At 41.5% G+C, this 22,603-nt stretch overlaps 1 protein-coding gene across 4 annotated transcripts in view; it reads right to left on the bottom strand.

Moving 5' to 3' along the window:
* The window catches only part of PLPPR5 (phospholipid phosphatase related 5), a 135,950-nt gene extending 128,580 nt beyond the window's left edge, over window positions 1-7,370 (bottom strand). For 3 of the 4 annotated variants that reach the window (XM_061411107.1, XM_061411109.1, XM_061411111.1), the window contains exon 1: window positions 7,046-7,370. In XM_061411107.1, the coding sequence (XP_061267091.1) occupies window positions 7,046-7,282 (237 nt within the window). In that variant the 5' untranslated portion in view covers window positions 7,283-7,370. The remainder of the gene's footprint in view (window positions 1-7,045) is intronic. The other variant, XM_061411108.1, reaches the window with a different exon arrangement.
* Between the last annotated feature and the right edge of the window lie 15,233 nt (window positions 7,371-22,603).

The raw sequence follows: 22,603 nt of genomic DNA, 5'->3' as shown, positions 1-22,603 counted from the left end.
CCCATGTAATCTGCTCATGGTATGTTTTCCTTATACGCATGCAGTGATTTATTGTCTCTAACATGCATTTACACCCATTTGATCCTCAAAACTCGCTCCGCAAGACAGGAAAGACGGGCAGGAATAAGTCAACATTTTTTCAGATAAGGTAACTGCTGCGGAGAAGCCACAGGGATAATGAGGGACAGAGGATGGAGGGGGTGGGGGAGAAGGGAAGAGGAGGAGGAGGAGGGGCAGGAGAAGAGGCGGAGGGAGGAGAGGATTCAGATTCCTGACCCCCATAACAATCTCTTAATCAGTATGCAAAGGGGAGGGGATAAATGAAAAAAAGAGACTATCAAAGGGATGCAGGGAGGGAGAAGGGAAAGAGGGAGAATGAATATGAATGAATGAATATGAATGAGAATATCTAAGTAAAGAAAAGCCCTCAGAGACATGAGGAGGAGTTTAAACAGAGTCATAAATCCTCAAAGTGTAGTTCTTAACTTTTAGGAATCTTGGGCATTTCTGACAATCTGATAAAGCCACAAGGCTCTTACTATAAAAATGCATACATACCTGCACACACATATGGGCACACATACATACATATGGTATTTTATACCACAATTTCAGTGTGTTCACTACTCCCCCCAAATCCAGTGCTAGGGTCCATTTTAAGAAACACGTCTTAGAGGCAGGGGATGCCTCAGCTCTCCGTGCACCGCTGTTTGCAGACCTAGAACCAGAGGGCTCCAGAGAAAAGCAGGTACCCACAGCACCACACCCACGTGCGCCAGAGAGATAAGAAACGTGGCTGCAGATCAGAACAGAAACATCTCTGAGTCCGTCCTGTTGCCACCCACCTTTCCACGACATTTCAAGCTTAATAGGAAACAAATCAATTTCCTACACTACACATTGAAACCATTATCTATTCTGGAACACAAAGTTTCCCATCAAATCAGAAAAAAAAAAAAAAGAAACCGAAGAAAAAAGGTTTGAGAAAAATTTGACCCTTTCAGTATGGAATCCCTATGACTAATTATCCTTAAAGATCTGTTTGACATGTAACGATAAAAGGTACATTACAAAATAAGTAAATACACAGGCCTTGACGATTCCGTCACTGTAGGACTCTGGACTGATCATCTCACCTTTTTATATCCAAGTTTCCTTCATAAGTTTACTGTGAAGATTAATTATATTAATGGATTGAAAAAATGTAATACAAGTCTGACATCTAATCTCAGTAAACATTTCATTTCTCATTAAAAAGTGGGCTTAATGATAGTGTGTATGTTTAAAGAAAGTATTATGTTACTCTGGTGAGCATTAAACAAAGGAACACATTAAATTTATGTTACACAGTGTCTGGTACACAGGAAATATTCGCTAGTGTTAGCCTACTGAAGAAATGAAGCAGCTGTCAAAGGCAGAAATCACTGACTGCATTGGAAGAACAGAGGTCTGATTGAATTTTACTATTTTTGCTATTCAGCCTCCCCAATTTTGTGGGTGATGGATGGAACTAGGTGGCTTTTGTCCACCTCGAATATTTTATCAGCCCTGGAGCCCCTAACAAAGGTATTTTGCTAGACGCCTTAAATAGGCTGTGTGATTACCTATCCCCAAACCTTGGGAGGAATGATGGTAGCTAACACACATACAGCTGGGCCCTAATCTGATATTTGCATATGTTAACCAATTTCATACTCATAGGATCTCCATTTTACATAAGAAACAGGCATAGAAAGACAGGCTCAAGTTCATATAGCTGCAAAGTAGTAAAGCTGGGCTTGCAATCTGACCCCAGAATTGTGATCTTAACCTCTATAGACACTGCCTCTCAGGAAGAATATTGTTTAATCCTTGGTTTATGAATAAGTAAAATTTCCCAAGTTCACATGGATAGTGAGAAAAAGCAGGATAAGAATTCAGACCTAATGCCAATATCTGTGCTTTTTCTCCTGCCCACTCCACAGAAGTATAGTGTATTCTAGGAGTGGAGATGGGCAGAGTTGAGAGTGGGCACCCAAGGCAAGATTCAAGGAACGAGAAGTCTGTGGGGAAGCTTCAAGTATTTAACAAGACAGAGCTCTGGATATGAGATATCTTTCTATCACCATCTTCTTCCACAACATTTAGAAATGCAACATCCTTGGGATAGCAGCAGCAGCAGCTCCATGCCTCAGTCTCAGAGCCGAGGGAGCTTCCTGCGGATGCAGGCATAAAGAATCAGAAATATTCCCTCACACTCAAACGTGCCCAGCTCAGTGTTGTTTTTCCAGCCTTCATTCTGGCTCTATGAAGAGGGATGGTTTAGCTTTGTCTCCTTCAGATCATCTGTGTTGCTCAGAGATCTAAGGAACAATAGGGGCTAGTGTAGTGGCCACTGTATCCAAATGTAGAGAGCAGAAACCATTGTCATCACCAGGTCTTTTAATCAATGAAAAACACAGGTCCCTTATTAAATTTACATCTGTAAATCCTGGAGGTGGTGCTTTTGTAAATGCTATACAGATCAAACTGAACAATACCTGTTTTAAAAGAGTTTGTAAACCATGTCATCTTTGTAAATGAGTCAAATTACAGGTGTTTCCTGAGAACACAATTAAAATAATAATATTTCACAACACAAAATAGACCTGGGGATAAAGAGCCTAAAATTATCTTACACGGATGTTTAATAACAGAAGAACCCTACACTACGGTCCCCCAAAGGTCCTAAAACACCACCCATCACACAAGTCCCTACTCAGTTCCCAACAAATTGAGAAAAACTCAGCCTGACATTTCAGGACTCAGTGCTGAGACCCCAGTCTTCCTCTTCAGCCATATATCCCTGTGTTCCCCACACAACATTTTAGAAACAAGACCGACCACTCCCTGTTTCACAAGTACAAGCTGCATTCTCTCTACCAAGCACGCAGTTCATGTTCATACAGCTGCCTCTTCGATGTCCTGACTCAAACTCCATTTTGGCCCTCCTTCAAATCACAACCCAAAAGTCGCCATTTGCTTCAAGAACCCTTTCTCCCCCTCTTCAATTAAAAATGATCTTGTCCTCTTTGAACCACCAGGGGTCCTTGTGGTATATATCTGTGTGTGTGTGTGTGTGTGTATACATACACATATATGTGCATATGACACTTCTATTATGGTGATTTATGACTCTTGGCATGGTTATCTACTTTCCCAACTTAGTGTGTAAACCCTTTAGGATCAGTGACCATAGATTACTTCCGAAATTGCCGTTTTTATAACCACTACTCTGGCTAATCAGAGAAGGCAATGGCACCCCACTCCAGTACTCTTGCCTGGAAAATCCCACGGATGAAGAAGGTTGGTGGGCTGCAGTCCATGGGGTCGCTAAGAGTTGGACACAACTGAGCGACTTCACTTTCACTTTCACGGATTGGAGAAGGAAATGGCAACCCACTCCAGTGTTCTTGCCTGGAGAATCCCAGGGACGGGGGAGCCTGGTGGGCTGCCGTCTATGGGGTTGCATAGAGTTGGACACAACTGAAGCGACTTAGCACTTAGCACTCTGGCTAATAGAATGCATGTAACACAGGAATTCAATAAGCATATACTGAATTACTATTTTGTTAAAATAATGTTAATTATAGAGTGATCTCCTATGGATTATCAACTATGAGCCAAGAATGATATTTACATATTATATCCCATTTAATATTCAAAATCCTGTGACTTAGAAAATCAAGAATTAAGGAGCTGTAAATTAGTTGTTACATAGCAACCAAGGTTACATAGCAAGTAGAATCCCCAACTTTTAATGTAACAGCAGAATGCACTTTGAATCTGTCAGATTCCAAACATGCACCCCAAGTCAACACTATATATAAGTAACAAAATGTAAAGAATATATTGCTTTTCACTTTTAGATAAATAAATCTGGCAAATTTGAAACCAAACCACTGATTGTGGTAGTGAGGAGAACTACTTTCCAAAATTAGTTTTAAAGATTAGAAATGAGTTTGAAGGTTAAAATATTTATATTATATAGAATCTTTATCACTACAGTCCAAGAAATATAGAAGATGGGGAAAGAGACCATTTGAGGCATTTGTTTAGAAGAATGATTTATGAGTAAGATGAATTTGAATATTGTAACGGAAAAGGCACAGGTTTGACATAGTAGGGTTAAAATTCTGGATGTAATGTTTTTAGGCTTGGTCCTTGGCAAGTTAATTAAGCTTTCTAAATCTCAGTTTTCCCAAAGGTTAGTTGACAATAATAACAGCTTTCATAGGTAATTCAAGTATTAGATAGGTATAGGGAATATAAGGGCTTCCCAGGTGGTGCTAGTGGTAAAGAAGTGAAGTGAAGTGAAGTCTGACTCTTTGCGACCCCATGGACTGTAGCCTACCAGGCTCCTCTGTCCATGGGATTCTCCAGGCAAGAATACTGGAGTGGGTTGCCATTTCCTTCTCCAGGGGATCTTCCTGACCCAGGGATCAAACCCAGGTCTCCTGCATTGGCAGGCAGACGCTTTACCGTCTGAGCCGTCAAGTCCTCAGGTGGTAAAGAACCCATCTGCAAATGCAGAAGATATTAACAGATGCCGGTTTGATCCCTGGGTCCCGAAGATGCCCTGGAGGAGGGCATGGCAGTCCACTCCAGTATTCTTGCCTAGAGAATCCCATGGATAGAGGAGCCTGGCGGGCTATAATCCATAGGGTCGCAGAGTCATATACGACTGAAGAGACTTAGCACGCAAGCACAGAGAATAAAATCCAACAAATGACAGGTATTGCTAACACTATTATTAGTAACATTGTTTTCATGAATAGTGACTGGGCTAAGTCAGTGTTCTTGAGAGGAATGGAAAGGCAGGGCTGCCATTACTGTTCCCAACCATTCACACTGTGAGAGTGTACTAGTGGGAAGAGCAGAAGAAGAAACAAAGGCCAGCAGCAGCGCAGCTAGCCTCAAAAACCCAACACTTCCTGCTCTGCACACTGACTCCCAAATTCTCTCTCTTGTAACTAAAGAACTGAAAATCAAAACATAGAAATCAAGTTGGGTCGTTCCTTTTAAAATCTCGTGAGTATATTCTAGATTCTCACCCTGGCAGCTTTACTTAGCTTCTTTCAGAGAAAGTGTTCTCTGGAACTAGGACAAGCAGTATGGCACTTGGCATTAGGTCGCAGAGGCATCAAACATCACACTCACCATTTTCATTTTCAGGTGCTTTGAGTTTATTATCTGATCCTCGGGGGCCCCAAATGTTAATCGACTGTATCTCCTGGAAGGACTGCTCTGAGAAGTATATGTGGCCCTGACTTTTAGTGCCCAGCACAAAGTAGGCACTCAATAATGACTAATGAATTCCTTTCCCCTTAGAAGTTCCCCCTAAGTGGAGAATAATCAAGTTCTTTGTGCAAATATGTTAGCATCTCTAAATGGCACCTGTCAAAGGGGATGGATACTTGGATCTGAAAAGTGCTATCTCATTTAAATGAGACACAGAATGGTAATCACCAACTGACAAGTTACAGACATTACTGATTATGGTTGTAACCAAACCAGTGTCCTGAAAGTGCCAGGCTTTTTCCTTAAAAAAAAAAAAAAATCTTGAAAAATCCCTGAGCTATTCAGTCTCTTGAAAAACATGTGCCTTGGAAACCCAACATCTGCAGAAAGCAAAAGGGCCTGAGAATCACCAATTAATTTTTTTCTATTACAGCTTCTCAAATAGAGAAGGGAAAATAAAAATGACACCATATTTGGACTTTCTGGCATAGTTTAGCAAATTACAATGGAAAAAAAACAAACATTTTCTGGTGCAAGGTCTAACACTTTTCAAACCAGTAACTTGAGCTGGATTTGAACTCAACTATCACAGTACCTGTGATAAAGTTACTTCAAAGTTACCAAGAAGTTTCTTGGCTTGTTTATGGAATTCCATGATGGGTGGGAACTTATCATTATTTTGTAAATTATTGACTCATTTCCCCTGAAATCAAAGAAACCATCTCTTAGATAAAAGAGATGTTCTTAACATTCATTACTGCAACTCAACCACTGAAAAAAAAGTACCTTTTCTTTCTCCATTTGTTATCTGTTGAGAGAGAAGGGAAGAAGCTACCACAGGAAGGGAACCTCCAGTACTTTGACAATATTAAAGGAACCATATATTGTCTTCTGAAAAAACACGAATTCTCCTACCGATAACTTTGCACCACATTCACATAAGAAATTATTAAATGATTATTAGCTTAATAATTACATATGTATATGTGCGTGTATATATATTTATGTGTGTGCAGGCGTGTCCGTAGACACACACGCGCACACACACACACACAGTTCATAAACCCAAGAGACATTCTCTGAGAGGCTCTAGAGGAAAAGGACTTAAGCTGCCCAGGGAGTGGAACAGCCTTTAAATAAATCTTGTAATTTAAGCATAGCTCCCGCTTTTCAGCAAGCACTGCTTCTGGACCCTCTTCATTTAAGAGTTCTTATAATCTTTTTTAGGTATTTGTTCCCTGGTCAGCTTAGTGCCATTGGCACTGCCTTTCGAGAAAGAAAACAGGCGGTAAACCGGACATATGCGCCCTGACTCTGGAAGCAGGAGTCCCTTCCACAATCCAGCAATTGATCCCCGTCTCCCTCTCGCCGGCCCCGCTGCCGCTCGCCTTCCAGTCGCTAGGTGAGAGGCGGCGGACAGCAGAGCAAGGCCACAGAGTAGATGAACTCAAGATTCAACCCGATAACTCACCTCCTCCCCAGCCCCGACTCCCACCCATCACCTCCTACAACCCCCTTCCCTCCCATCCCTCTTCGTGACACCCTACGGTGCAGCCATCGCGGGGGTGCGGGGAGGCAGGGGCGGCAGCCGCGGAGAGCTGGGGGCTTCCTTGGCACCCACCCCCGACGCGCCCTAAAACACTGTCCTCTGGGGAAGGGGCTGCCGGCAACTTGAAGGAACTTAGAAGGCAGAGGCTGAGGCGCCCGGACCTCGGCGGGGCCTCAACCCAGAAGGCGAGGGGAAGAAAAGCGGTGTCGGGGCGAGGGCGAGTGCCCCCGGGCTTACCACGAGCACGGGGACCCCGGCGGCCAGAGAGTAGAGGAGCACGGGGGGCACGGCGCTGCTGTCCTCCGGGCCCGGGTAGGGCTTGCGGTAGGCGCTGTCGTGGCAGAAGAAGCCTTGCACGTTCACGGTGAACGTGTCCGTGTACTCGAAGTAGTACGCCAGCATCACCGTCCCTGCCATGATCACCATCTGGAAATAGAGCATGCTGCTGGTGAGCGCCGCGGGCCGCAGGGGCATGCACGCCCCCCGGGCCGGGCCGAGCCGAGCGGGCGACGGACGGACCCCCTCCCGGGTCCGCCGAGGCAGCCACCCGGGGGCGCGGCGGCGGGGGCGGCAGGAGGACGAGGCGCGGGAGGCGGGATGGAGCTGCCGGAGGAAGAGGCGGAGGCAGGTCCGGGTTTCGAGGCGCCGGCGGGCTGCGGAGGAGGCGGCTACCCCCCGGACGAACCCCCGCTCCCCTCCCCGCCCCCTGCCCGCCGCAAGCGCCGCCCGCCCGGGCGCGGGGTCGCGCGGGAGGGCGGGGAGTCCCGGGCCGCCGGCAGCGGCCGGGCAGGAGACGGTTCGCGATGCAGCCGCGCCGGACCGAAGCCGCGGGCCCGCCCGGCGGAGGGGCGGACCAGGCGGCGGCGGCTGGGACAGCGGCACCTGTACCCCTCGGAGGGCAGACGCAGTAGAGCTGGAGAAGCTCGTCGCCGGGGTAAAAACCCAAAAGGGGGGAGGGGACGCAGCAGAGAAGGAGCTTCTAGAAACTCCCTTCTGAGGCAGCAGCTGGACGGTTTAGGAAACCCGCAAAACGCCTGGGAAAACGGTGCGTGGATGCGTCTTCGGGGGGCAGCCCCTCGAAGCACAAAGTCCCGGTGCCGTGCAGCGACTTTCAGCCGGCGCTCCCTGGGATTCCTTAATCCCGCGCAGGACAAACGCCCAGCGCTGGTTTCTAGGTGCAGAGAGAAGCATCATCTCAGAGGATTTTAGATTCGGAGTTTCTCTGCCTCCTCCTCCAGTTTCCTAGGGCTTTGTACGTAAAAAGAGAAATCAGAGCTCCGGAGTTCCGGAAGCATCATCTCTTGTACAACGGCCCCTTTCTCGCTCACGTATTCTCCTCTGGCTTATCATCTCAGTTTCCCTTTATTAGATGCCTGTGAGTCGAGCCATTGCAAATTCCTAGGACCCAGCGGTGGCAGCCACTAGGGAAGGAAAAACGGACCGTTTGCCTCACCTCGCTATTCCCTGAGTATTGCTGCAATTCCCAGGGGTCAAGTGAAAGGATTGGGAGACAAAGAGGGCTCACACCACAGGCATACAGAACCCTCCAATACACTGGCCATGCACGCGTGTGCGTGGGTATGTAAGTAGCAGTGCAACTGCATGTATGTAAAGAGCCCGTTCGTGTGCCATGTGTATCCCTGCCTGCAAGAGTAGGCAGCATACTGAGGGGACATGAGGGTGGGGGAGCTTAGGGGAACCTGACACTGCTTACCTTCCACTCCAGAGAGAAGGTAGGAAGCCTGTTTGCAAGGCGAGGGGATGAAAATACTCCCGGAGCCCTGCATTTCTCATTACAGCGTGGAATCAATCTAGCAGATTTCTAGAATATTCATTTTAATTGGTTGTAGCTTGATGATTTTTAGAGGTGGGCCTTTATCATCGGTAAAGAAACATTTTTAGGCGAAAAAGCCCTTTTAAATTTGGCAAATGATTGATTGTTTAGGATAAGATAATAAAGGCAGTATGAATTTAATGTAGAATATTTTACCTTCTACGGTGTTACAGACATCATTTAATAACTAATTACTTAGTGCTTACCAGATAAACAACACTTAACAACCTGTATAATAAACAGTTTTGGGCACTGGGAGTAAACTGTTCCTAAATGGACAAAAAAGACATCATATTGTGAAAATGTAATTACTGCAGAGATGCATGGTCTCGGGTTACCTTTAGAAAATCATTCTAAGGCTGTAAGAGTGTCTGAACTGCAAATCTGGTTCTAAACAGGAATCCCCCAAACCTTCCTGTTTAACAGAATTTTTTGAAGAATGGTGCTAATTCTAAAAGGTAGTTTTTAAATGTAACTTTGGATTAAGGAGAGTCTAATGTAGGTAATTTATTCAAATTAATGAAAACATTCATTTTGACAAATTAATTTGAATTCAAATTAATTCAAGCTCCTGTACTGGGCTTCCCAGTACATGGACTGGGAGACAGTCAATGGACTTCCAGCATGTACTGGACTTCCCAGCATGGACTCCAGAGACACCGGGTCGGGAAGGTCACCTGGAGGAGGGCAAGGCAACCCACTCCCGTGTTCTTGTCTGGGGAATCCCGTGGACCGAGGAGCCTGGTGGGCTGTTGTCTGGTGGGTCGCAAAGAGTTGAACACAACTGAAGCGGCTTAGCCTGCATGCACGTGTGCCTAGCTCTATGCATAACAAAGCAGTGCTGTTCACTGCTCTGTCCTCATCAGTGAGCAGGGAATGGTACATTGTACCATTCACAAAGGTATTTAGTCTGAATAAATTAAGGACCTTACCCCTCTAAACTTAAACAACAGGGAAGTGTTTTCACATATAAAATTGTTGTCAAGGTTAGAGAATCATCGTCTTTATCTCCCTAGATAAACCTAGCCTGTATACTTATTTGCAACACGGGGCAACATAATAGCACCAACTCAGGGTCCTACCTGGGTTCAAGTCCTTCTACCACTTAACCAATTCAGGGAACCTGGGCAACAGGCTGGACCTCTTGCTGCCTTAGTTTCATCACTGATAAAATTGCGATGATACTGGTACTTACTTTACAAGGTTGATATGAGGGTTATTGATGCTTATTTCATTATATCTGGCACATTGTGTTTTAATTCTATAAAATATACCCGACTCATACATGTTTTTAGCAGCCTTAACCCAGGCCACTCTAATACCCATCCCCAGTCACTTCCTTGTCATTTTATTGCTTACAAAATGATTCTGGGCATATCCATATTTCTGTAGGAATATCTGTTTTTCTGTAGATCTGTGCACATTCCATCTTCTGTTTCAGATGGTATCCATCTCAAGAATAAGATATTATTTTCCTTCAGAATTCTCAGTGTCCCCATCATTTGTTCATGTTAGATGGTCAAATTGATGTTGCTGACTGATTTGTGGTTGAGTTAACATCCAGTGCTGAAATTCAAAGTTAATGTTGAATCTTAACTCATGTTGTAAAGATACCAACATAAAATGTCTATGAATGTTTGAGCAAATTGGTTATACATAGAAATGGTGTGAGGCGGGTGAAAGAGCATGAGCAGTGTGCCCTTGGACTGGTTCCTTTCCTTTCCCAAGCCTGAGGTTTCTTAGAGACAAAATGAACTAATTTTTCTTACCTCTGGGCTTATTTTGACAATTAAATGAGAATATGTAAAGTGCCTGGCCCAAAAAAGGTACTTATTTAGGGTGTTTCTTCATTTTATTTTCTTATGAATCATTTAAGCTAATTCTTTTCCAAAATATGTATTTTCAATTTCAAAGAATCCTTTGGAACCCTGCCTCAATTATTAATTTAACTATCTATTTCTAGATTAAAAACAGCACTACCCATATTTAATCTTTTGGAATCTTGCCCAAATTCTTAATTTAATTCCTAGGCATATTATTATGCTTTCAAATGTATTGTAGCAGTCAGTCTTTCTTAACAAAAAACAAAATTCTCCCCATCTTAGCTCCCAGCAAATTGGATAATATAGATCAAAAGTGTGGTATTTAGAGCTCTCTTCTTTTCCAACTTCCAGTGATTCATATTGTATTTATTTGTGCAGAACTTAACAACCACTCCCTCCTACCATCTTTCTCCACCTATAAAACCATGATAAATCCTGGGACAGACCTTGGGGGAATTATTTATCAGTTCCAGTACATCTCATCCACCCACAGCAATACTGATGCTCTAGTAAGAACTAGTAAGGTGCTAGACTGGCATAGGAAGATATAGTCCTTATCTATATGGTTTGTAACTTTTCTTCTATAGGTAGAGGACAGACATACAAAAAGTCAGGGTGGCAGTGGTCTTTAGATTGGCAGCAAGTGAAAAGACCATTTGAATAGTCCTTGGGAAGTCAAGTACTGAGTATTTGTGGGTAGCTAGATGACTGAATGTATTCTTCTTAAGTTTTAGAACCTCAGGTGCCTAACAGAAGGGAGTAGGAAATGGACCTGGCTTCTCAATATTATGACCAAATGGGTTCCGTACATCGAATCTATGCATATTGAGAGTCAGATTGAGATTCCCTGCTCAAGTTCAAGGATTCGGACCTTGTTAATTTATAGACAGAATATTTGTTTAAAGTTAGGATCCAGTTTTACTTACTATTAGATTTTATTTATTGTTAGGTTTACATCACAGCTATTTCTTTTTTTTTTTTTCAACTTTTTATTTTGCATTGGAGTATAGCCAATTAACAATGTGATAATTTTCAGGTGGATAGCAAAGGGACTCAGCCATACATATGCATGTAACCATTCTCCCACAAAGGGATTCTTCCCTGGTAGCTCAGTTGGTAAAGAATCTGTCTGCTGTGCAGGAGACCCGGGTTAAATCCCTGGGTTGTGAAGATTCCCTAGAGAAGGGAATGCAAACCACTCTAGTATTCTTGCCTGGAAAATCCCATGGACAGAGGAGACTGGCGGGCTATAGTCTGTGTGATCTCAAGAGTCAGACACAACTTAGCGACTAAACCACCACATTCTCCCCCAAACTCCCGTCCCATCCAGGCTGTCACATAACCTTGAGCAGAGTTCCATGTGCTATACAGTAGGTTCTTGTTCCATTTTAAATATAGCAGTGTGTACATGTCCATCTCAAACTAAGACTTAGAGAACAGACTTATGGTTCCTGGAAGAAAGGATGGGGAAAAGGGAAAAGGAGTAGTTAGGGAGTTTGGGATAGACAGAATGTTCTTGGCAGAGATGCCTGAGCATTTCCAAAGACCAAAGAAGATGCAGAATTATAAACATTGTTTTCCTAGTGTTTAAGGTAATTCAGAGGTAAATCCAGGCATTTTCCTGATGTTTTCTCACTCCATGTACAACAGAGATAAATAACATCACAATGTCAATGCATAGCTGAGATGATGAGGTACGAAGAATTCAGAAGCTCTCAAAAAAAAAAGTCTTTCTTTTAAAAACTTCAAAAATCTGTGTTCATAATGCTTAACATGTGCTAGAGATGTTTAAGGAGATTCACACATGTGACAGGTCACATGACTTGTCACATGCACTAGTGAGGAACTTTAAATATTAACATACATATTAGTAGAAGATCTCATGGGAATAGGTATGGAAAAAGGCATATTTTAGGCCAGATAACTGCATTCAGAATAAGTAAGGGCATCTGGTAATTCATTCTAATACTTACTGAACTACAAAAGATAGTATCTTTTTTTTTTTTTTTTTGAAGAGACGCATTCTAGTATAGTATGCGTCTGTTAAGATAGTATCTCAACAGATCTTTATTGATGTGGATCTAGAAAATGAACAAGGGCACCAGTTTACTAACCTCAGGAGAGTTTGATATAGAGAACACCCCTGAAGCTTGTATAAGAAATACATTGTAGGACTGGTTAACTCAAGAATTGTTGTGCTTAAACCCCGTCATATAAACTCAAAAAGACAACATCCTCAAAGTCAAACTAAAGAGAGCTAGGAACATTCAGGATTATACCTATGACTTTTTCATTTTTGGCGTCATAGCATACTGCATCCTCACAGAATGATTTTCAGTGCTTGATTTAGGAGGTAGCTTCTTTCTCAAAAGAACAGGAAGAGAAACCAGCTAGAATAGTAATTTGTATGTCTGTCTTTGAGGTTCCTGCTGTAATGGGATGTTTATTTCAAAGGTCAGATGCTTTTGATCGGGAGAAGTGATGCTTATCTTCAACTAGGACCACTAAGAAGTCTTGGAAGTGTCTCACTGTATGGCGGTGTTACAGCTGTTCTAGTCTACATTTACAGAGTTTCAAGTTTTCACTTTCAAAACAGTTAACACAAATGAAGCATATGTTTTATTAGAAAACCTAGTTATATATCACTGAAGGGAAAGGTATGAAATTGATGGGCCAAGTTAAAGCACAAAATAATTATTAAATATTAAGGCTGGGAAATAATAAAAAACAACATGCCGTTATTTAAAATTATAATGTTATTATCCTATATTTAAAATTTAAATTATTAAGTCAGTGAAAGTTAATTAGGACATGTGGCTAATACTTAAACTGTATGCCCATGACAGTCATTTGGCCTCTCTGAATCTCAGTTTGCTCATCTGTAAAATTGGGTTAATGAATCTTTACAAAGCCATCAAACGGCTTATATTTATAAAATGCTTAATAAATATTAAAGCACTGGACAAATCTGCATTAGAAAACATTCTAATTAGGAGAAGAGGATACCTAATCTGACTGGGTCCTGGATTTTCTCCCCAGCACTGTTTCAAATCACAAAAACTCAGATTAATTGCTGCCCTGTCAGTTGCTGTATCTGTGAATATTGAATTGTTGACCATATGTTTTAATGATAAAAAAGTTGTTACCTATAACTCCATGGATCCATAATATCAAGGGAAGTTTCAGAATATGCATGTTCCCTAAGAATGTCTTTAAACAATTATTAAGGATAAGAACATAAAAATGTGGCAGTTAACTATGATGGATAAGCCCGAGGACCCAGAACTCTACAGAACTGAGTTCATATCTTTACTATGTAGATTCATAATTGAGGGACCTTGGCCAAGTCATTTTAATTTCTGTGGTGTCCTAAAATGGGGATAATGTTGCCTGCTTCACCAAGATGTGGTATAGAACCTTGGCCATTCACGACTATAAATGATCATTATGGATATTGTTACTCTTCTGGTGTAATTAATCCTGCCACTGCTGGGTCAGCAAAACTTTTATTGATCCATTTGGAAATGTGCCTGCATAAAATTCTGCTGAACTATCTTTGTAACTTCATGTTACTTGAAGACACCTGAAAGTCGTTACGTGTGCTATGATAAATGAAAACCATCCAACTAAACAAAATCACAAATCCTGCTAACACTTTGAGAAACAGTTTCTTTAGCAGCGATATGGAGCATGTGGGAAAAACTATGGTTATGACAGCTGTGGGTCCTTTGTCAAGGATACAGCTTGTGAATGCTAATCAGCATTTATTCGGTTGTCCTTCAATGCACTAGATAGTGCTTGAAACAAAGATACAACAGAAACTAAACACTCAGAATAGTCCTTCTGTTCATATGTGGTCCAGGGTCAACTATTAGTTTAATATCAGAGGATTTTCAGAATGCTGTTTTAGTGAGAGCATAAAGGCTTCTGGCATGATGAATTTCTGGCTTAAATTTCATCTTTCTTGAATGGATTAGTAAATGACTGGGCTTTTTTCCATCTACAAATTTACAACTATAAGCATGGAAAGTAATTTTTTGGACAAGTAAAGACATAATGTCTTAATTACTGAATTGGAAGATAGTAAGTAGCAGAAAAATTGTCATTAAAATATAAGTGCGTGTGGATTGTATCACTTTGAAAGAAAGTGGAGGAAATATTTGGAAAAGAAACATCACTGTGCATATTGTTGTGCTTACTCTTGTGCTTAGCACTCTATGCTGTTGAGTATGATTAATCATATTTCATTACTATAATCAATGCCTCAGTGTGTAATGGTGTCTTGAATTTAATGTAATTGATAAAGATAAAGCATTTTACTTTGTTTTCCACTTACTGATGTCTTGCTTTAATACTTCTTTTGGCTCATACATATCTCTGATAAAAATAGAAGAACATGAATAGTAAAATCTTAATTAACTTCAAAAAGGCTCTTAAATAGGTATCCTGGGAAACTACTGCTTTTATTAATAGAAACCCTCTACCGTTTTTTGTCAGAACTGTTAAATTAGTAATCAAATTGTGCTGAATATACTACATTTTTCTTTGATGATCTGACATAGGGGTCATTATTTTGAGTTCAGTTCTCACTATTCATTTCTGTAGTGGTTCAAGATGTAGGAGATTAATTTTTGTAAGTGCTGATGGTAGGATAAACTCTGGACATTTTGTTTAAAAAATGCCCCAAATATATTTTTATTTATTTGAAACTGCAATACTATATATTGAGTGACTACTATATGTTAAAACAGTTCTCCCTCCACTCCATTTACTGAAGAGATATGACAGCATTAGTCTTTCAAAAAGTAGTATATACAATACTACCATGTAGTGAAGGTCCCAGTCTACGTGGCTGCTACTGCTGCTAAGTCGCTTGGCAACCCACTAGGCTCCCCCGTCCCTGGGATTCTCCAGGCAAGAACACTGGAGTGGGTTGCCATTTCCTTCTCCAATGCATGAAAGCGAAAAGTGAAAGTGAAGTCGCTCAGTCGTGTCCGACTATTAGCGACCCCATGGACTGTAGTCTACCAGGCTCCTCCGCCCATGGGATTTTCCAGGCAAGAGTACTGGAGTGGGTCGCCAGTGCCTTCTCCGAGTCTCTGTGGAGTCTAGTTTAAATAGATCAGATTCTCACTAATCAAGATTCTTGTTTGTAATTCTATAGCAGCATAAAACGAAAGTTGCTCTGGAGTGCCACAGAGTTTTCATTTCAGTGTTTAGTGGACCTGTAAATGAGACCATAGGCTTGGGGAGTAGATGCCCCATGTCCTTTTAACTTTGGATGATCCACCTTAGCTATTGAACCAAACCAGAAATGAAAGTTTCTGCTTGGGTGGCCATAGCAAAATACCATAGACTGGGTGGCTTAAACAATAGAAATTTTTGTTTTTACAGTTCTGGAGGCTGAAAGTTCAAGATCAAGGTCCCATCAGGCTTCCTTTTTTTTTCCCTTGGTGAACCCTCTCTTTCTGGATTGCTGACAGTGCCTTCTAACCATGCTTTCATGTGGCCTTTACTCTGTCCTTGCATGGAGAGGTAGCTCTTCCTCTCCTCACAAAGACACCAATCCCAGCAGATTAGGGTCCCAGCCTTATGACCTCGTTTAACCTTTGTTGTCTCCCTTTTAGAGGCCCTATCTTCAATAGTCACACTGGAGGTTAGAGCTTAACAATATACAAGTAGTGAGAGGACACTGTTCATTCCATGACAGCATTCCACTGCTCTCCCAGTTCAATATATATTAAAGTGTTTCATTAGGTTGCATCATATGAAATAGCCATTTGAGGGCACGAGGAGAAGGGGGCAAAAAAGGATGAGATGGTTGGATGGTATCATCGACTCAATAGACGTGAGTTTGAGCAAACTCTGGAGATAGTGAAGGACAGGGAAGCCTGGCCTGACGCAGTTCATCAGGTCACAAAGAGATATTACTTAGTGCCTCAACAACAACAACAACAACAGGTGAGAAATAGTTTGATTACTGGCAACGTCAAATGGATCAACCTATACAAGGTCAATACAAATCTGCTTGATTGCTGAGATGTCCAGGTGATTATTTCATAGATTGTAACATTAAGAAAAAATAAGTTTATATTTACTCACTTTTTAATGATGTCGAAGCCTCCCAATCTGATAGATTTCTAGTTGAAGTCTTTAAAGTTGTTTGAGACCAAGTGAATTTTTACTACCTCATTGTAAAAGTCAGAAAGCATGAGTTAAAATTGAATCAATGGCACATAACTTTAACAATTTACTTGGAAATACAACTGCTCTAAAACCCACCTCAGCATAATTTTCAGACGATAAATGTTGGTACCTGAAGGACAGTCTTACTCAGTTGTGTTTCCGGAAGTATAAAATGAATAAAATATGTGGAGTTTGGGCTAAGCATACATATTTTTTACCTTTGGGTCAGAAATTTAATTGCTTCTTCTTGCTCATATTGATGAGGAAGCCAGATGCTGTGCTCCAGGAATTGCAATACATCAATGACTGACAGGTAGTAGAGTCCAGTATCAAGTGAGATAAGATGCTTAGAAATCAGCTTCATGGGAGGGCTTTACCAGTCCTGTCCAAATCACCCAAACCTCCTTTGTATTTACATATTGCCTCCTTCTCTCCAGCTGGCTATGACTACTTTTTGAGAAGCTGATAAAATACGCATCTGTTATAAATCATCCTCAGTTTACATGGACCCCCAGTTCTGCTGGTACTGCTCAAAACAACTTTACCAGATGCTGGGTCTCTAGAAAATTATTCCGTACAATCACCTTGTATTAGAAAAGCATGCAAACTAGTGGTTTGCATTTGTTTAGAGACATATTTAGAAATTTTTCTCTGCAAAGATCTGTACCAAGCATAGTAAGAATAGATTACCTCCCATCTGCTCACAAAACATTAATCAGTAGTATGAATTTCCACACCTGAAAATCAGTAAGATGAAAATTACTAAAAATATATACTATACTACCTTAACTTAGTGGCAGATGGAAGGTAATACAGACACTTTACTATGTGCCAGACATTTCACATGTTTTAATTGTATTTGTGCTAAGTTACTTCAGTTCAGTTCAGTTGCCCAGTCGTGTCTGACTCTGCGACCCCATGGACTGCAGCACGCAAGGCTTCCCTGTCCATCAACAACTCCTGGAGCTTGCTCAAACTCATGTCCGTCGAGTCGGTGATGCCATCCAACCATCTCATCCTCTATTGTCCCCTTCTCCTCCTGCTTTCAATCTTTCCCAGCATCAGGGTCTTTTTCAATGAGTCAGTTCTTCGAATCAGGTGGCCAAAGTATTGGAGTTTCAGCATTAGTCCTTCCAATGAATATTCAGGACTGACTTCCTTTGGGATTGACTGGTTTGATCTCCTTGCAGTCCAAGGGACTCTCAAGAGTTGTCTCCAACACCACAGTTCAAAAGCATCAATTCTTTGACACTCAGCTTTCTTTATGGTCCGACTCTCACATTCATACATGACTACTGGAAAAACCATAGCTTTGACTAGATGGAACTTTGTCGGCAAAGTTATTTCATTCATGTGAAACTCTTTGCAACCCTATGGACATGTAGCCTGCCAGGCTCCTCTGTCCATGGGATTCTCCAGGCAAGAGTAATAGAGTGGGTTGCCATGCCCTTCTCCAGGGGATTTTCCCAACCCAGGGATTGAACCCAAGTCTCTTAAGTCTCCTGCATTGGCAGGCAAGTACTTTACCACTAGTGCCACCTGGGAAGCCCACTAATTTTTTTTAGGTATTTCTAAAACTTTGTAAGTATCATTACCTCCCACTCTGCCAAAACTGAATTTCAGAGAGTTGCCTCCTGATCCATGATTAATAATAGCAGTTCAGTTCAGTTCAGTTGCTCAGTCGTGTCTGACTCTTTGCAACCCCATGAATCACAGCATGCCAGGCCTCCCCGTCCATCACCAACTCCTGGAGTTTACACAAACTCATGTCCATTGAGTCAGTGATGCCATCCAGCCATCTCATCCTCTGTCTTCCCCTTCTCCTCCTGCCCCCAATCCCTCCCAGCATCAGAGTCTTTTCCAATGAGTCAACTCTTCACATCAGGTGGCCAAAGTACTGGAGTTTCAGCTTTAGCATCAGTCCTTCCAAAGAACACCCAAGACTGATCTCCTTTAGAATGGACTGGTTGAATCTCCTTGCAGTTCACGGGACTCTCAAGAGTCTTCTCCAACACCACAGTTCAAAAGCATCAATTCTTCGACGCTCAGCTTTCTTCACAGTCTAACTCTCACATCCATACATGACCACTGGAAAAACCATAGCCTTGACTAGATGGACCTCTGTTGGCAGTGTCTCTGCTTTTGAATATGCTGTCTAGGTTGGTCATAACTTTCCTTCCAAGGAGTAAGCGTTTTTTAATTTCATGGCTGCAATCACCATCTGCAGTGATTTTGGAGCCCCCAAAAATAAAGTCTGCCACTGTTTCCATTGTTTCCCCATCTATTTCCCATGAAGTGATGGGGCCAGATGCCATGATCTTCGTTTTCTGAATATTGAGCTTTTAGCCAACTTTTCCACTCTCCTCTTTCACTTTCGTCAAGTAGTACTGATGTCTAAGTCTATATCTGGCTGGTCCCTAAGTAATTTCTAAGGCATCATATTGACAACTTTTAACGTGTTGTACCAACTCTGCAAATATCATTTGTATTTAATGTAAATGTATTAAAATATATACTTGAATAGACAAATAAGCTGTGGTATATCCAATTAAAGAATACTACTCAACAGTGAAAAGGAATAAAACTCCGTAGCTTGGAGGAATCTCAAAGGCCTTATGCTGAGTGAAAGAAGTTGTTTCAAAAGGTTATATACTATACAATTCCACCTTTATGTCATTCTGGAAATGACACATCTACAGTGATAAAGTACAGATCAATGCTTGCCACAGGCTAGGAGTGGATGTGTGGCGTGATTTTAAAGAAATAGCACAAGGGAGTTCTTTGGGTGATGGAGCTGTTCTGCATTCCAATGGTTGTACAATTATCTGAAATATACATGGGTTATAATTCATAGAACTGTACTCAAGACATCAATAAAAAATTAAAATGTTTGAAGTGTTGAAAAATTATAGAAAAGACATCACTGTACTAATAAAACTTGAAAACTTTATAGTTTTATTCTTACACTTAGAGATGACATGTTTTGTGAGAATTTTTAATCCCATACAGAAAGTTGTAAATTATGACTTACCTGTATTTGAAAGATGATAAAAATTGATCCTTAAAAATAATGAAGACTAATATGTACCTGTGGCAGTCTTTTAGAGTATATGTCTATCTCTTAATGAATATTGTGAACATTTCAGAGAAGAATTCAGTGTATTAATGTAAACATACCATTCACTATCTGAGAAGAATATAGATAGGGTTCTTCTGCCAGACCTCCTTCTCATGGTAGCAGCTGGCAGAAATAGGCACCCTGTCCCAATGATTAGGGAAAAGCGTACCAGTTCCCTTGTAGAACTAGAGATTTAGGAAAGAGACGTTGGAAAAAATACATTAGTGCCTACTGAACCTAGAAAATGGAGTTTGGAAGCAGGTGTGGCTGGTGGAAGGAGAAAATGCCAGAACTTAATCTGGTCATATCAAGTAGTCACCCTCTGGCCACATCCACTGACCTTGTCCACATGCCATCCCTAAGTGTTAACAGCTTAGTCAGGATTGATATAGCAACTTGCATCCCTGAAAACAGAGGCTAGGGAGGGAGGGACTGGCCCTTTACATGGATCTTTTATAGCTTCAAAATGTTACTGAGCTTTCCCAAGACATCAGACATGTTATTAAGTGAGTTAATGTATGAGACGGAGAAGGCAATGGCACCCCACTCCAGTACTCTTGCCTGGAAAATCCCATGGACAGAGGAGCCTGGAAAAGTATGTACTATAAGTTGCAGCTTACCATAGAAGTGTTGGGCTTCCCTGGTGGCTCAGCTGGTAAAGAATCGGCCTGCAATGTGGGAGACCTGGGTTCAATCCCTCAGTTGGGAAGCTCCCCTGGAGAAGGAAACAGCTACCACTCCAGTATTCTGGCCAGGAGAATTCCATGAACTGTATAGTCCATGGGGTCACAAAGAGTCGGATATGACTGAGTATAAATGCTGTGCTGTGCATAGATGTGTTAGTTATTATTTTTTTGTTTTGTTTTGCCTTTTTTGTGTGTTAGTTATTATTAACCTTAAAACTGGAAGACTGACTCAGTGGGGTATATTAAACTAGAGGAGGAATATCCGTAAGGTAACCAAAGTACCAAATGCTCAGTCCTTGACATTTTTAAACGTGTCTTTCTGGTGGACATAATCCGTATGTGCCTGTGCACTGTGCAAATATACATACTGCACATTAATAAATACATATAAATGAGCTGAAAATTGTGAATTACTCAAAAAAACCACAGCAGCCCATCTTGATGAGATTACCATTTCAGAAAAATCCATTAAAATGCAAATATGTTAAATAAATCAAATTTGGGAGGTCAGATTTTCTGGGAAAGTGCAGTCTGTTAGCAATACCGCATCTCTACAGGATTTCCATCTGAATTGTACTAATGATGTGCAGACTTGGAGTGCAGTGAAAGAAAAATTTCTGAGACTGTGGGCTTCAGTTTTAGCAGATGTTGTGTGTTCTGATAACTAAATCAAAAGGAGCTGGATAAAACCTTTGCATAGATTTTACATATATTTTCTAGGAGAGAGAGACTCTATAATGAGTATTTTAGAGGCAAAAACAAGGGAATAGATACTTTAAAATTATATAATTCAGATATATCAAAAGATTAAGTACATTTACAGTGTTACACTAATGTCTTCTACCAGGCATCCTGGTTAAAGGCTTGAGTTCTATTTTAACAGTGACTTTCTAGGCAGAGCTCCTCTTCATCCAGATGATTCACTGATAGTGAGGATGACACTTCTGATGCTTCTGAGGCTCCCAGGCATCTCAAAGGAAAGCTAAGATTCAGACATGAGATAGTAAATAGCTATTTGGTTTATCATCAGTGCCTTGTTCTGTCCAATGCTCAGTCTTATTCTTTGAACTCATTCAAGCAGGGCTGTTTAAAGCTACTGTCTATGGCAACCTAGCACATGCAGACTCAAAACATTGTGTGTGTGTGTGTGTGTGTGTGTCTTGTTTGTATACTTCAGAGCAATTGTACCCCTGATGATATTCTGGAACTCCATCTTTCTTTATGCTAACAGGGTTCCCCAAATTTGCTGCACATTTTAATCCCTAGAAAGTCTTTAGAAGTCTTGCTGGCCAGGTCATACACCATACTAATAAATCAGAATGTTAGGAGTTCTGAAAACTGTCTGAAAACCAGGCAGTAGTAGTTTGTCTTGTTTTGCTTTTTTAATAATCCCCCAATGATTACACTATGAGCAAAATTTGGGGACCAGAGCCAGACATCCTGGAATGTGAAGTCAAGTGGGCCTTAGGAAGCATCACTATGAACAAAGCTAGTGGAGGTGATGGAACTCCAGTTGAGCTATTTCAAATCCTGGAAGATGATGCTGTAAAAGTGCTGCACTCAATATGCTAGCAAATTGGGGAAACTCAGCAGTGGCCACAGGACTGGAAAAGGTCAGTTTTCATTCCAATCCCAAAGAAAGGCAATGCCGAAGAATGCTCAAACTACCCACAATTGCACTCATCTCACACGCTCGAAAGTAGTAAAGTAATGCTCAAAATTCTCCAAGCCAGGCTTGAGCAATACGTCAACCATGAACTTCCAGATGTTCAAGATGGATTTAGAAAAGACATAGGAACCAAAGATCAAATTGCCAACATCTGCTGGATCATCAAAAAAGCAAGAGAGTTCCAGAAAAACATCTACTTCTGCTTTATTGACTATGCCAAAGCCTTTGACTGTGGATCACAATAAACTGGAAAATTCTGAAAGAGATTGGAATACCAGACCACCTGACCTGTCTCTTGAGAAACATATATCCAGGTCAGGAAGCAACAGTTAGAAGTGGACATGGAACAATAAACTGGTTCCAAATAGGAAAAGAAGTACGTGAAGGCTGCATATTGTCACCCTGCTTATTTAACTTATATGCAGAGTACATCATGAGAAATGCTGGGATGGAAGAAGCACAAGCTGGAATCAAGATTG

This window comes from Bos javanicus, chromosome 3 (genome assembly GCF_032452875.1).
Source record: "Bos javanicus breed banteng chromosome 3, ARS-OSU_banteng_1.0, whole genome shotgun sequence".
NCBI lineage: Eukaryota > Metazoa > Chordata > Mammalia > Artiodactyla > Bovidae > Bos > Bos javanicus.
This window is presented reverse-complemented; position numbering and strand designations above follow the sequence as displayed.